Here is a 13,272-nt window from a genome sequence, read left to right on the forward strand (position 1 = left end):
TCCTGACTACCTTACCGTGTCGACGTAGATCTGTGATCCATACCATGCTTCCAACTTCTAATTCACTTAAACCACTCGCTCCATGTCGTTTATCAAATTGTATCTTGTACTTATTCTGGTACTTATTCTCCCTCTCAAGAAAATTCTTATTTTCCACAGGATTTCCAACCAAAGTAGATGGAAGATTGTCTCTTAATTTCCTTCCAAACATAAGTTCAGATGGGGAAAAGCCGGTTTCAAGAGGTGAGGTCCGGTAAGAAAGTAGGGCAAGTTCAAATTTATCCTTGTTTTTCTTCATTAGCCCTTTTGCTACTTTCACAGCTGCTTCAGCTGCCCCATTTCCCTGATGGTGGTGGGGACTACTTCTGAATGTGGAGAACCCCCACTCCTTTGCAAACAATTTAAATTCACTTGAGTCAATATGGTGAAATTGTGTCCCACTATCTGAATAAACACGTTGAGGAATTCCAAAACGTGAAAATGTGGTTTTGCAAACCCGAATCACATCTGAAGCCCTCATTCGATGCATTTCCTCGACTTCAAAGTATCTTGAGTAGTGATCCACGATAACCATATACCACTTGTCTTCGTGTTTGAACAAGTCAACAGACACATTTTGCCACGGGTAATACGTGACAGTTCTCGGAATCAATGGTTCACTGTGATTAGTTGAGTTCTGAATACACACTGGACACGATTTGATTTTCCTTTCTATTTCTTGAGAAATTCCAGGCCACCACATGGTTCCCAAAGCACGTTTCCTTGTTTTTGTGATTCCCAAGTGTCCACTGTGAAGCCTCTCGAGCATTTCCGCTCGTAGTTCTTGAGGTATTATCATCCGAGTTCCTCGAAGCAATAGCCCATCAATACAACTTAACTCGTCTTTCACATTAAAGTACTCTTGAATCTCATTAGGTAAACTTGATTTTACAGGCCATTCGTCTAAAATTTGTAACTTAAGTTGTGCACAGATTGGATCTCTCATTTGTGAGTGAAGTACCTTTGTCACATTTTCATCTGTAGTGTTTATACTAATCAGACTGATTTCGTGGACGAAGGCTTCCACTTCTTCGGTCAATTCGCCATCTTCGTCAGCCGGAATAGGACTTCTTGATAGTAGATCTGCTATGGCAAGGTCTTTTCCTGGGGTCCAGGTCATGCGATAATCGTATCTCATTATACGCATTCGGAACCGCTGTAGCCTCGGTGAGAGCTCGTCCAAATTTTGTGTTTTGAAAATTGAGACAAGCGGTTTGTGGTCGGTCTCAATTGTGTACATTTTACCCATCAGGAAACATTTCAAACGGTCACTTGCCCATGTGCACGCAAGCGCTTCTCTCTCAATGTTACTGTAGTTTTCTTCAGCAGGCGTTAGAGTCCGAGATATATATGCCACAGGTTTCTTGTTTTCTCCTTCAACTTGAAGTAAAACCGCTCCAAGACCTTTTTTTGAAGCATCGCAAGAAAGAATCGAGGGTTTTTGCGGATCGTAAACAGTCAAACATGGCTCTGATGATAAAATCTGTTTTACTGTGACAAAAGCGTTTTCTTGAGCTGGTCCCCAAAAGAAATCGTTTTTAGTCTTTAACAAGCTCGTAATTGGCTCCAAAATCTCACTGCGGTTCGGAATAAATTTTGCCAGAAAAGTGATCATGCCCATGAATCTTTGTACTTCATTAACGTTTCTTGGAGCTGGTAAGTCCACAATCGCTTGTACCTTGCTTGGATCAGGCTTGATTCCGTCCTTAGACAGCACAAACCCCAGAAATGTCACAGTCTTCTTGCAGAACTCCGACTTCTGCTTATTCAAGGTGATTCCATTAGCTTGCACTCTCTCTAGAACGGCCCTAAGACACTCGTCGTGTTCTTCTTTCGTTCTTCCCCATATCAGACAGTCGTCAATGTGCACTAAACAGTTCTTTGCCCCTTCTAAAGCTTTTGACATGCGGCGCTGAAACTCTTCAGGAGCGGACGTAATTCCAAAAGGTAACTTACGGAATTTATACCTCCCAAAAGGGGTGATAAATGTTGTGTAATCTTGTGACTCCTCTGCAAGGTTCAGTTGCCAGAACCCGGAATTCGCATCGATCTTGCTGAAGTACTTGGCTCCCGCGATCTCGGCCAATGAAAGTTCGATCTTTGGGATAGGATAAAACCGACGTTTCACACTGTTGTTGAGTTTGGATAGGTCTACGCAGATCCTAACCCCACCTCCCTTTTTTGCGCAAACTACCATTGGTGCGCACCAATCAGTCGCGTGTTCAACTGGAACAATCACTCCTTTCTCAAGAATATCGTCTAACTGTTCTTTCACCTTGGTTTTTAAAGGTATTGGTACAACCCTGGGGGTGGATATAGCGTAAGGAACTGCATTCTCCTTCATTTCAATCTTGTACTCTCCTTTCATATTTCCCAACCCTTGAAATAAATTAGGATACTTAGTAGCCCAGTCAATATCATGTGAATCTACAGAAAAAATTCTCCTCACCAGGTTCAGCTCTTCACAGGAACGTCTGCTAAGAAGTGGAACAGTGATCTCCTCAGAAATATACGCAAGATCATAAACTGATACACCCTTATGTTCAAGCTTTAGCCTTAAAGTTCCCAAAATATTGATTCGTTCTTTCTTCTTTGCGCTAAACACAGGGGATTTGCACTTTCCTAGAGGCAGAGTCTTAATAAAATCACCAAGAACTCCTACTGGAATCATGGTTACATCAGCTGCTGTGTCAAGTTTAAATTTTATAAGACCTAAATCTTGGTTTCCACAGCTTGCTTTTACCTCCTGGACCCAGGCTTTGTCACTGCTGTCTATATTCCCTATGAAAATCTCAGGAACCTGTTGATAACCACTGTCTGAATCTTGCTGTTCGATTTCCTTAACAACGTTTTTGTTTTTTCTCATCCACTTTTCGCGGGAGGGACAACATCGAAAAAAATGTCCAATCTCGGAACTTTTGTCACATTTGGCTTTCCTAGCAGGGCATTCGGCCAGTGATCCGTGCCAGTTATAACCACATTTCCTGCACTTTTTTCTCATAGCATCCTCGGTGAATTTCTGTTCACCAGCTCTTTCAGACAGATTTGTTTTACCGACTTGGGCGACTTGTATTGACGTTTTATTCACCATAAAAACATTAGTATTGGCGAGCTCACGTTTTTGGCGTTCTAGCTCCTCGTGTTGGCGCAAGGTATTAATCGCCTTCTCCAGAGTCAATTGAGAGTCCAGCTGGAGTCTATCACTTAGAGCCTCATCTTTCATACCAATAATGAGGACCAGAAGCACCATCTCATCGTTCAGTTCACCCCATGCACACGTTTTTGCAAGACCATGCAAATCTGTTATGAATTTTTCAGATGGATCACTCCCTTGCTTGTGTCTCAGAAATTTTGTTCTCTCATAAATGATATTTCGTCTTGGCACAAAGTATGCATCAAAGGCCCGAAGAGCCTCGTCATAAGTATTCGGTTTTGGTGAAAACGAATCGAAAATATCTTCACTCCTACTACCCATTGTAAACAAAAGTACATCGATTTGCCGAGCGTCGGAAGTGCTATCTAGACCGCACCCCCGTCTGTACCTTTGAAAGCGATTCCTCCAGGAATGCCACTCATTGGGAGTAAAAGAGAAGGTTTCTGGAGTTGGTAACGTCAGATTTATCATAGGAGTAGGAGTACACATTACTGCATTATTTTCTCGGTTTGTCTGTCCCAATGCAAAACCTAGTGACTCACCTTCAGTCTTTCTAGAATCCCTTTCTGACATGTAGTTGAATTCACTTTGGGCATCCTCCTCATTGTCCTCATACCTTTGCCTACGAGTATTTCGTTTTTTTCTGCCCTTACTTGACATCATGCGTGGTTTTAGACTTTGTTCGATAAAAAATCCACTAAGCTGCCACCATGTTCTATTTCTTATACAAGAATATTATTCACACATCTTGCTTGAACAAACTCTATTTCCAAACTAAACCAATGTTTACAAAAACATCTGACAACAAACATATTTAAACACATGATAAAAAGAACAGACTTAATACAACAGTAAGTCATAAAAAATGTTCAAAAAACATAACAAGGAGTGGTACCTCCAATATTTTTTTAGGTAAAATCCAGCCACAACTCACATAAGAACACGCTTTTCTAACAGCGATTGTAAAGTTGTAGTGAAGTTAAGTTTTGATCGGTGACATAATGTTGTTCTATTGTATCACAACTGTACACACAGGTGTTAATCACCAAACAGATGTATCTCATTAAATAATTAATCTAATTATCAAATCTAACTGTACATAGTAAACTAGAGACAACTAACATTGACTACGCGATACTGAAGTATACAACCATCCCATCTATATGTAACAGCTGTTGCCAATTTTTCATAAAAAAAATAACATAGTTATATGTGAGCCAGTCACGGAATGCCCTAGTGTCTAAAATTCCACTTTCTACCTTATTTTGAACGTTGCTAACCTTAAGTTTAAAAAGCTTATTGTGCTATAGCTCACAATAAGTCATTTCATTAGTTTAAAATACCTCCTAGTGTCAGAAAATCTACATTAACAATTTTGATTTGTGTACATTTATATCATCGACCAAAATATATTTGTCACAGTATTTGCAATATTCCAATCATTAACATGGACTAAGATCAAGCTACAAAAGATTCTACAAGACTACTTAGTCCAACAGGTCTTAAATTATTTTAAAGCTTTAATAAGATAGCCAACAATGGGAATTGCTTTCCTAAATAAGATGGGATAGATTCCCATAGAGAGATGTATATTGGACCAGTGCGGAATAAGAAATGAGGTGGTTGTTAAGAGTCAATATTTGCGGAAAAGAGGTCCTACAATGGCAGTCGTGACCAGCCTACTTAGGGACGAATATCGCACAAAACTCAGACATTCATACCAATATTTATTGTGTTCAGAGTAATTAAATTTTTTGCTAATATTACATGTTGGTAACGATCACACTTTTTCCAAGTGTTTAACTCAGTGGCTTTTTTGTATGGGTCTTGTTACATGTTCTAAACTTTGTTACGAAAACAATCTGTTGTTTGAAAGCACAATTAAGTAATTTAAACTTCTTTATTTAGCTATACAGTATACTTTTGGCAATGTGATACAAATATAACAATAGTATTACTGTAGGTAGGCTACTACAGGAAATGGGTGTTTACCAGACAAGTATGATAACTTAGTGTAAATGTTGTTAAATTGACGATTATTTGTTAACAAAATATATGACTGAGGTTTTAAATAACCGAAAATAGTTCAGATGGTATCCGGTGAAAATCATTACTGAACAGTAGTACGGTACCATTTTCTACTGTATACTGTCATCTATATAGATCAACTGTATCTAATTTTTTATTAAGAAAGAACATAGTTGTGTGAGCTAACAAATTATATTTTCTAACTTATTTTTTATTCTGATCAAGTCAATGGGTCATATAGTAACAGTTATGACTCACAATAAGTCATTCCATTAGTTTGATTTGGTAAAGGGTTACCGTAGTGTAGCCTATTCGATAGAAATTAATACAGTAATATAGAACAGTGCAATCTATCAATGGCTCATTTAGATTGAAACAAAATATGTACCGGTACATTAAAAAGTTTGTTAAAGTTTGAAACTAGTTATCTGCAGGGACGTCACAATTCCATGACAAGCAAAGATTATGAAGTAAACATTATATAAGAAGTCTTATCTTTATCACTTAAAAACAAACCGGTTATAAACATTTTGATTACATTGGTAAAAAATTCTCTAACTGAATACATACTGATAACCTAACTGACAAATTCTATCACTGTGATTGAATCTTTGGTAAATATTAAGCCTCCCCAGCAAAGTAAAGGGTCTAAGATTCTCCTCAGTGTTACACATAGGTAAACAGTAACTACATGATAATTTTTTTAGTTGTGTGGTTTTTAAGTCAGGCATTGCTAAACACAACAATCAAATTAAAAATCAAACACTGATTTTTGTTTAAATCCTATGTCATTTCACCATTTGTATTGTATGGTGCTTATTCTGTTTCCAGTAGGCTAACCATAGATAGACTTACAAAAGAGGAACATTTGTGAATTGAAATAATTTTGGAACCCGTAATTCAGTTCGGGCAACTTATTGTGCACTTTGTCCGGTCTATGGACCACATAATCAAAAATCAGGGTTAAGGTCGATTCACACATATCAGTTCAGTCACAGTTCCGTTACAGTCCAGTCACAGTTGCATCCGCAATTTCTCAGTCAAACTGACAGTTATTTGGTATCAGTCACTCTTCCGTCACTTTATTTACAGTGTTGCTAAAGTCAAAAAGGTTTAATTAAAGTACAATACTATATCAAATTTTCATCGTCCGTCTTGTTTATTGCTACAAACATTACTTAAAATATGAAATCGATCATTTAAATAATAAAATTACTAGTTTCTAACCTCAAACACGTCTGTCAGGGGTCCGAAAAAAAAATGTTTGGCGAAAAGAAATCTGAAATAGACTGAAGGGAGAGCGACTGACGGAACTGCAACAGGTGAGTGTAGATAGCGCAATTAGAAAATCCATTAAAGAATATTTTTGATAACTGTGACATGCCTGAAGTGACTAGACTGCAACGTGCAGTAACTGTGTGTGAATAGACCTTTAAGTGGGTGAGTATATCAAATTGAGAGAGAATTGCGAACTGAGCAAATTAATTTTAAAACCCGTGATTCAGTTTGGGCAACTTATTGTGCACTTCGTCCGATCTACAGACCACATAATCAACCATCAGAGTTAGGTATGCTAGCCTTTTCGATCTTTGAGAAATCGGTTCCGTGCTACCCACACAAGTTGACAATAAGCATCCACAGAGACGGCACAGTAAGTTAAAGAAGATTCAAATGTGTCGATTCGTCAATGACAGCAATTAGCAAGCTATCCAGTTAACTCTATAGAACATTTTACAAAAGGATCTGGATCTATCCTTACAAGATTCAGCTAGTGCAAGAATTGAAACTACATTTGTTGACTATCGTTTACCGTTTAGTGTGCCATTTGGGTGTTATTGGCCTTTTTTTAAGATGATGCTGGCCAGTAGACTGTTATGGGAAACGGTCTTAACGCTATAGGCAATGGTAAAGGACTTTTTACAGCTAAACAAAATCGTAATGGATTAAGAAAATATGTGGTTCCATCCAACAAGACGGCGTGACATCCACACACGACACAATTGGTCTCTTGAGAGAAATGTTTCGTGAATGCATCATCTCAAATAGATATTATGTTACCTGGCCTCCACGGTCGTGTGATATCATGCCGACAGAACACTTTTTGTCCGAGGATATGTCAAGCCTCAAATCTACATTGACAAGGCACAGACTCTAAATGACTTGGAAGTCAACATTTGTCAAATTATTGACTGCTGGAAAGGGTGTTTGAAAATTTGGACTGATAGATTAGGCTTTCTATTCCATATATGACAGAATGCATTTCCAACACCAATGTCGTAACACTGGAACTGTGGTTAAAATGTTTTTTTTTTATGTCAGTACAATTTATTCTTGGTTGTTTTATTTCATTTTTAGCCCTCAAAGGCTTTGCCCTCTTGCGATTCAATTATTTTTAGAGTTTGTCACTTTCAATGATCGAGTGTTGCCCTACCCCCCCTTACTGCCCCTTATTGCGGGTCTTCTTCTCAAGTGGCCCTTGATAGCAAGTCTCATTTCGAAATACCCTTGATTCTCTTAAATGCATCTAGTTACATGTAGGTAGTAAAAACATAAAATAAACATTTTTTTGCAGTTGCAAACCTTTAATTAAGGAGTCTACCTTGATAGCAAGTAATATATGATCATCCCCATAAGAGTCTTCTTATCAAGGTTATACATTTGAAATCGTCCTCAGCTACTAGGAGGTCACGAATTGTGGATATTTATAGGGATGCACTGTGGATGCGATGCTCCCTGGTGTGGATTTACGTCCGCACTAGTGAGTACTACGACTATCTGCAGTACTATCCTAATAATTAGACCAATTTGTTAATTACGAGGAAAAATGTAGTTCGGATTCCACAATAAACTGTAGGTCCCTTAATTGCCATTAGCTGTATGGGCTATTAATTAACAGCTGTTTCTAAGGAATATGTCGGCCTTTGTCACTAACAAGACTACAAGATCGCGCCACTCATCCTACACTCATCCTTCACTCATATTTGGGTTAAAATACGCACATAGTGGCGTCCCCATCTTAAAAAATTGATAATTGATCTAACAGCTGATCCTTCAGTTGAATGTTTAACCTCAGATAAACAAGAGTCAGACAAAACAGTTCATGAGAATAAATTTTTAATAAGCTAAGTTGCCTACCTTTTAGACAAAATTGCAACCTAATTAAAATATTTTATTACCTTATTATTTAAGGTATTTCAATTTTAGAACCTACCCTCTGTATTTGTTGTTAGGCATACATTTAATAGGCCTGTTTTTATTTCCAAGAGTTTAAGTTATTGTTTGATGGGCATAAGATAGGTTACTCTTAAGCCTAAAGTTAATTGTTACCATTTTATCCTTAGTCTTACTAATTTTGGTTTTTTCTATACATGTGTCATATGGTTGTATAAAACGGAAATAAAGCTACGGTAGCACCGATAACTTAGCCTATTTTAACTTAACATATACGCTTACGATAAGAATAAGATCAAGCACCTGAAACCGTACTAAGATAGGCCTACAAAGAAACCTTAACCCTCCAAGTGTCCATAGTAATGGTATTAATGTCCGCCCATTTAAGCGCAATCGCAGGGTTTTATTAAAATGTATCTTAGAAACTTAAAAACACTCTAAAGTAGGCCTACTGTTTTATATATCATTTTGTTTGGAAAACTATGGGCTTTAATGTAATATATAAAACATTACAAAAAAAATTTTCAAAAATTTTTGTGGGGTTAACATTTCTCAAAAATTATAAAATAAATGAAAAATAATTTATGTTTGCGCTCAATAAATTTATAATAATTTTAACTTAGGTCTACAAATATTTCAAAACAGCCACTTTGTTCTAAATTTTATGAGGATTCCAAAAATATAACAATATAAGGAAGTAGGTTTGCAAATAAATAAGTATGGGTGAAAAACAGATTCTGTACATTTAGCGTTAGATAAGAATGCATAGGTAGCCAAACCATAGCTAGGAATCTGGCGTATCATTTACATCAATATCACTACATACCTCTTCAGGAGCATCAACCAGCCCTTCAAAATCACTTAAATCTTCTTAATGCACCACGTATATCACTACTTTTGATTTTTAACACTAAAACAATGATAAACGTAATAAAACACACCAGTCATTGGTGCGAGGTTAACCAAGTTGTTTACAAATAGGCCTACGCACGTCATCCGTCTGCTACAATATTTTCGGAACTAAAATGAAAAGCGTCTAGAAACAGACATCAGGAGAAGGCTTAGAATCTGCCGAAAACAACGATACCAATCTCGATCCAGTTCAATCTGATTCAGTCAGTCTCAGAGCCTTTGCCATAAAAGATGTTTGTGTGTCGCTTAAACGACGCATAACACCACGGCGGGTGTGTTGTGCGTGGATTACGCGACGCTTAACACTCGGAGGGTTAAGTTTAATATAGGCCCTACCAGTACATTAATAAGAATTGTTATTTATCCAGGAACTTGTCACCTTTTGAACATGTTGAATCCTAATTGTGGAATTCTTACGAGTTGACCAAATCATCTATTTTCACAATTAAGTTACCACGATTAAATTAAGGTAAGTGAAAAAGAGAGTGTACGCTAACTTAACGAACAACTTAAGGGTAGACCTACTTTCCTGTAAAGGGCATTCATTATTATCGATGATTTTTTTATATCTTGATATTTAGCCTAATATTTTCCATACGATATCTCGTTAATTAACAAATTCAAACATATCAGCTGACAGCTACAATTAATTATAAATAGGCTATTACAGTTAAGTACAAACAAACAACTTAATAATTTTAAAAATAAAATGTTGCTTTTGAATTTACCATCAAACGAAAATATGGCTATATATGTACGGTAATAGAGAACTATTGCATATGGCCTACTTAATCTAACCTCTTCAAAGGGGTCGCCGGAATTTTATCCCCCTGGGCAAAGGTTACGTCACTATGACGTAGTAACCTGAGCGCTCAAAAGTTTGTTCTCGGGCGGAATTTTAACCCCGCGGATTTGGAAGTCTAATGAAAATAGACAGAGCATAATTAACTTAATTAGATTAGCAATAAAAACCGGAATTTTACCCCCTGTCCATATCACTAGCGTTTAGACAACTGTAGATATAGGCTACAGCTCGGATTTTTACCCCCCGAATTTTTATCCCCTGGCCGGATAGAAATCATTAAGAATGAATTATTGATTTTCGTATTTCTTATTTTCATTAAATTGTAAACATCTTATTATTAATTAGCCTATCATTATTTATTTATGTTGTTAGGCCTATCTCAACTAGGCTAAGTAGCCTACCGGTTTCAAACAGAATTCGCTGTTTAATTTTGATCATATTAACCAACAATGATGGCTTCAATGATCGAATCCTGATACACTCGAATCTCAAAATTAAAATTAAAAACCTGTGTAGTTGATGTTATAAATAAATTAAGATCCAGGCTACTAAAATTATAAAGTGTTTACTAACTTATTAAATTAAAACTGAATGAAGAGAATTAAACGGTAACCATTCTCACTAATTTATATGGCCAGGGGGTAAAAATCCGAGCTGTACATTTTGAGGTGACCTCATGAAGGAGGTAAAAGTCCGGGGGTAAAATTCCAGCCCGTACACTCTTAGGTATTTATATTTATAATATGATGTAGCCTCTGATTAAATTCACAACCGTGAAAATATAAGTATTTGCTCCGCGCCTTGAGAAAGAAGTCTCGTACATATTTTTGTATAATTTGCAGTGGTTTCCGCACCTTAAAAACAGTCCATGAATATATTTATTATAAAAACTAACTTGAACCAACCTAACCAACCAAACTTGCTGATTATGAAAACATTCTGGTAAGGAAATGGAATTGATAAAAAAGTACCTAACTTAGTGGTACTTAAGTTAATGAATTATTTAACTTAATTAACGGACCGATATCGAAATATCAAATAAGTTAAGTTAGTTAAGTTAAATCGAGATAGAAAAATCATCGATAATAATGAATGTTCCCCCTAACAGGAAAGTAACTTACCGTACCAACTTAACAAGCAATGGGACTTAACTTAAAAAAGTTAAGGTTCATTTATTGATTCCCTCATAAATTCTAAATTAACTTAACTTATCCTAACTTAAGTTAGCCTAACTTATTAAGTATTTTACACTTTTGCTAGCCTACTTGTCTTTTTGGTGATAGGCTTATCTGCCTGAAAAAATCTAAGTAGGCCTACCGGTACGGTAACTTTAGTTAACTTAGGCCTATCGGTGACTTAGGCCCTATGTTGAATTAAGATTTTATAGGCTGTTAAGTAAGGCCTAATCAATTATTTAGTTCACTGAGCAAAAAACTTATTGTTAGGAGAGGATTGACCTAGAAGCAAGGGTCAGTTTTCCTGAAATTAACAAGAAGACATTTTTTGTTTCCTGGGCTCAATCAATAGCCTAATAGGGATTAATAATCTTGAGTCTGGCTGAAAATCTTAGATAGGCCCTAATTTGAATCAATTTCTTTTAGGACTGTCAGGTTTGTTTTAAAATTGTATAACTTAAGTTAACAGAGGCTATTTTGAGAGAAGTTGAAATAGACAAGAGAGAAAGTAAAAGCAAAAGTTATAACAAATGATCCCTTAGTTTTGAGATGAGGTTAGCTAGGCCACACAGGTTAGCCAATCCCATCTAGGCCAACAACTAAAGGAAAGGTTGCAGGCAATACGGTGACCTAGTTGTTGATTAAAAGCGTTTCTGGTATGGTAATTGGATGAACATCTGAAGAAAAGTGCATTGCATGTAATAAAACCATAAATTTTTATCACAGGGATAAAAAACTGGGAAAATAAGAGGTCTAATCGATAGACTATCTATCTGGCAATGGCGACTTGGAAAATCAATCTCACTCTGTAGTCTTATTTCAATGAAATTCTCGACTTACTTTTAATAACTCGTTCGGTTGTTGATAGTTTCGAACTGTTAGATGTCATTTTTAAGTTTTTTAGTATTTATAACAACACAATACACATTGGATCTCCGAAGAAACCCAAAACTTCACAAACTAAAATCTACTGTCCACAAAATGTCGCACTCACTAGTCACAACTTACACTCTCTGCGCATATGTTTGCGCACCGAAAACGATCTCCGGCTACTGCGGTGAACTGTGTAACTAAAGCGCCACTGTGCAAAACTTTTTTATGCCGGTTTCACGAACAGATGTTACAATAATGTGCCATGTGATTTCATTGTTGCTAACAATAATACAACACCCCTGTCGCAGCAAACCTGTAATCAGTGAGTTTGATTTGCAATTTTGTTGAGTACAGCAGAATGGTAATAATTACCTTTATACAATTAACTTATTTCGAAAATTGCAAATATACATTTTGACAGCTGATGAACTAACTTACAGAACATAAACTTATTTATTTTTTCGTAAGTTGGACTAAATCTTGAGTTATAAAGATTAAATGAAATGAAAATCCTTTTTATTGAGGCAAACTTAAGACCTTGTCCTTTCTTACAGTTTAAGTTACCTGTAACCTCTGTAATAATAACAATATAATAATATAGTCTACAGTGTGCATCAGTAACGTAGCCAGTATTTCAAAATAGGGGGGGTCGACCGACCGGGGAGTCCAGGTAAAGGGGGGGTCCGGGAAAATGTTTAAAAATATAGACCCTAAAACGGTCTTTTTTAGATCTCTTGGCATTGAAAATAATCAACCCTAAAGTCAATACAGTACGATTATATAATTCTACATTTAATTTAACAAAAAATATTATATTTAAGACCAGAAGGGGGGGGGTCCGGACCCACAGGACCCCCCCTGGCTACGTCACTGGTGCATGCTGTAAAGACTTTTGAATCTTTTGACTTAAAGACTTTTGAAACATTGGTCCTAGATAGACTCAGGCCTCTACTTGGAAGTCTCATAGTTAAAGAACAACACAGGTTTACTATGGGAAGGTCTACAGTAACAAATCTAATTACCTTTGAGTAGTACATATATTCATCCTTTGATAATAGAGCCCAAGTTGATGCCTTGTTTCTCGACTGTAGTAAGGCTTTCGATAAAGTGAGCCA

At 36.6% G+C, this 13,272-nt stretch overlaps 1 protein-coding gene across 5 annotated transcripts in view; it reads right to left on the reverse strand.

Annotated features, from left to right (window-relative positions):
- The window catches only part of LOC128989775 (serine/threonine-protein phosphatase 2B catalytic subunit 2-like), a 141,578-nt gene extending 129,271 nt beyond the window's left edge, over positions 1-12,307 (reverse strand). For all 5 annotated transcript variants that reach the window (XM_054411854.1, XM_054411847.1, XM_054411838.1 and 2 more), the window contains exon 1: positions 12,125-12,307. In XM_054411854.1, the coding sequence (XP_054267829.1) occupies positions 12,125-12,173 (49 nt within the window). In that variant the 5' untranslated portion in view covers positions 12,174-12,307. The remainder of the gene's footprint in view (positions 1-12,124) is intronic.
- Between the last annotated feature and the right edge of the window lie 965 nt (positions 12,308-13,272).

The sequence above is a fragment of the Macrosteles quadrilineatus genome, unplaced genomic scaffold, assembly GCF_028750875.1.
Source record: "Macrosteles quadrilineatus isolate MER2022 unplaced genomic scaffold, UCM_ALF_1.0 Scaffold_1__1_contigs__length_201487025, whole genome shotgun sequence".
Lineage (NCBI taxonomy): Eukaryota > Metazoa > Arthropoda > Insecta > Hemiptera > Cicadellidae > Macrosteles > Macrosteles quadrilineatus.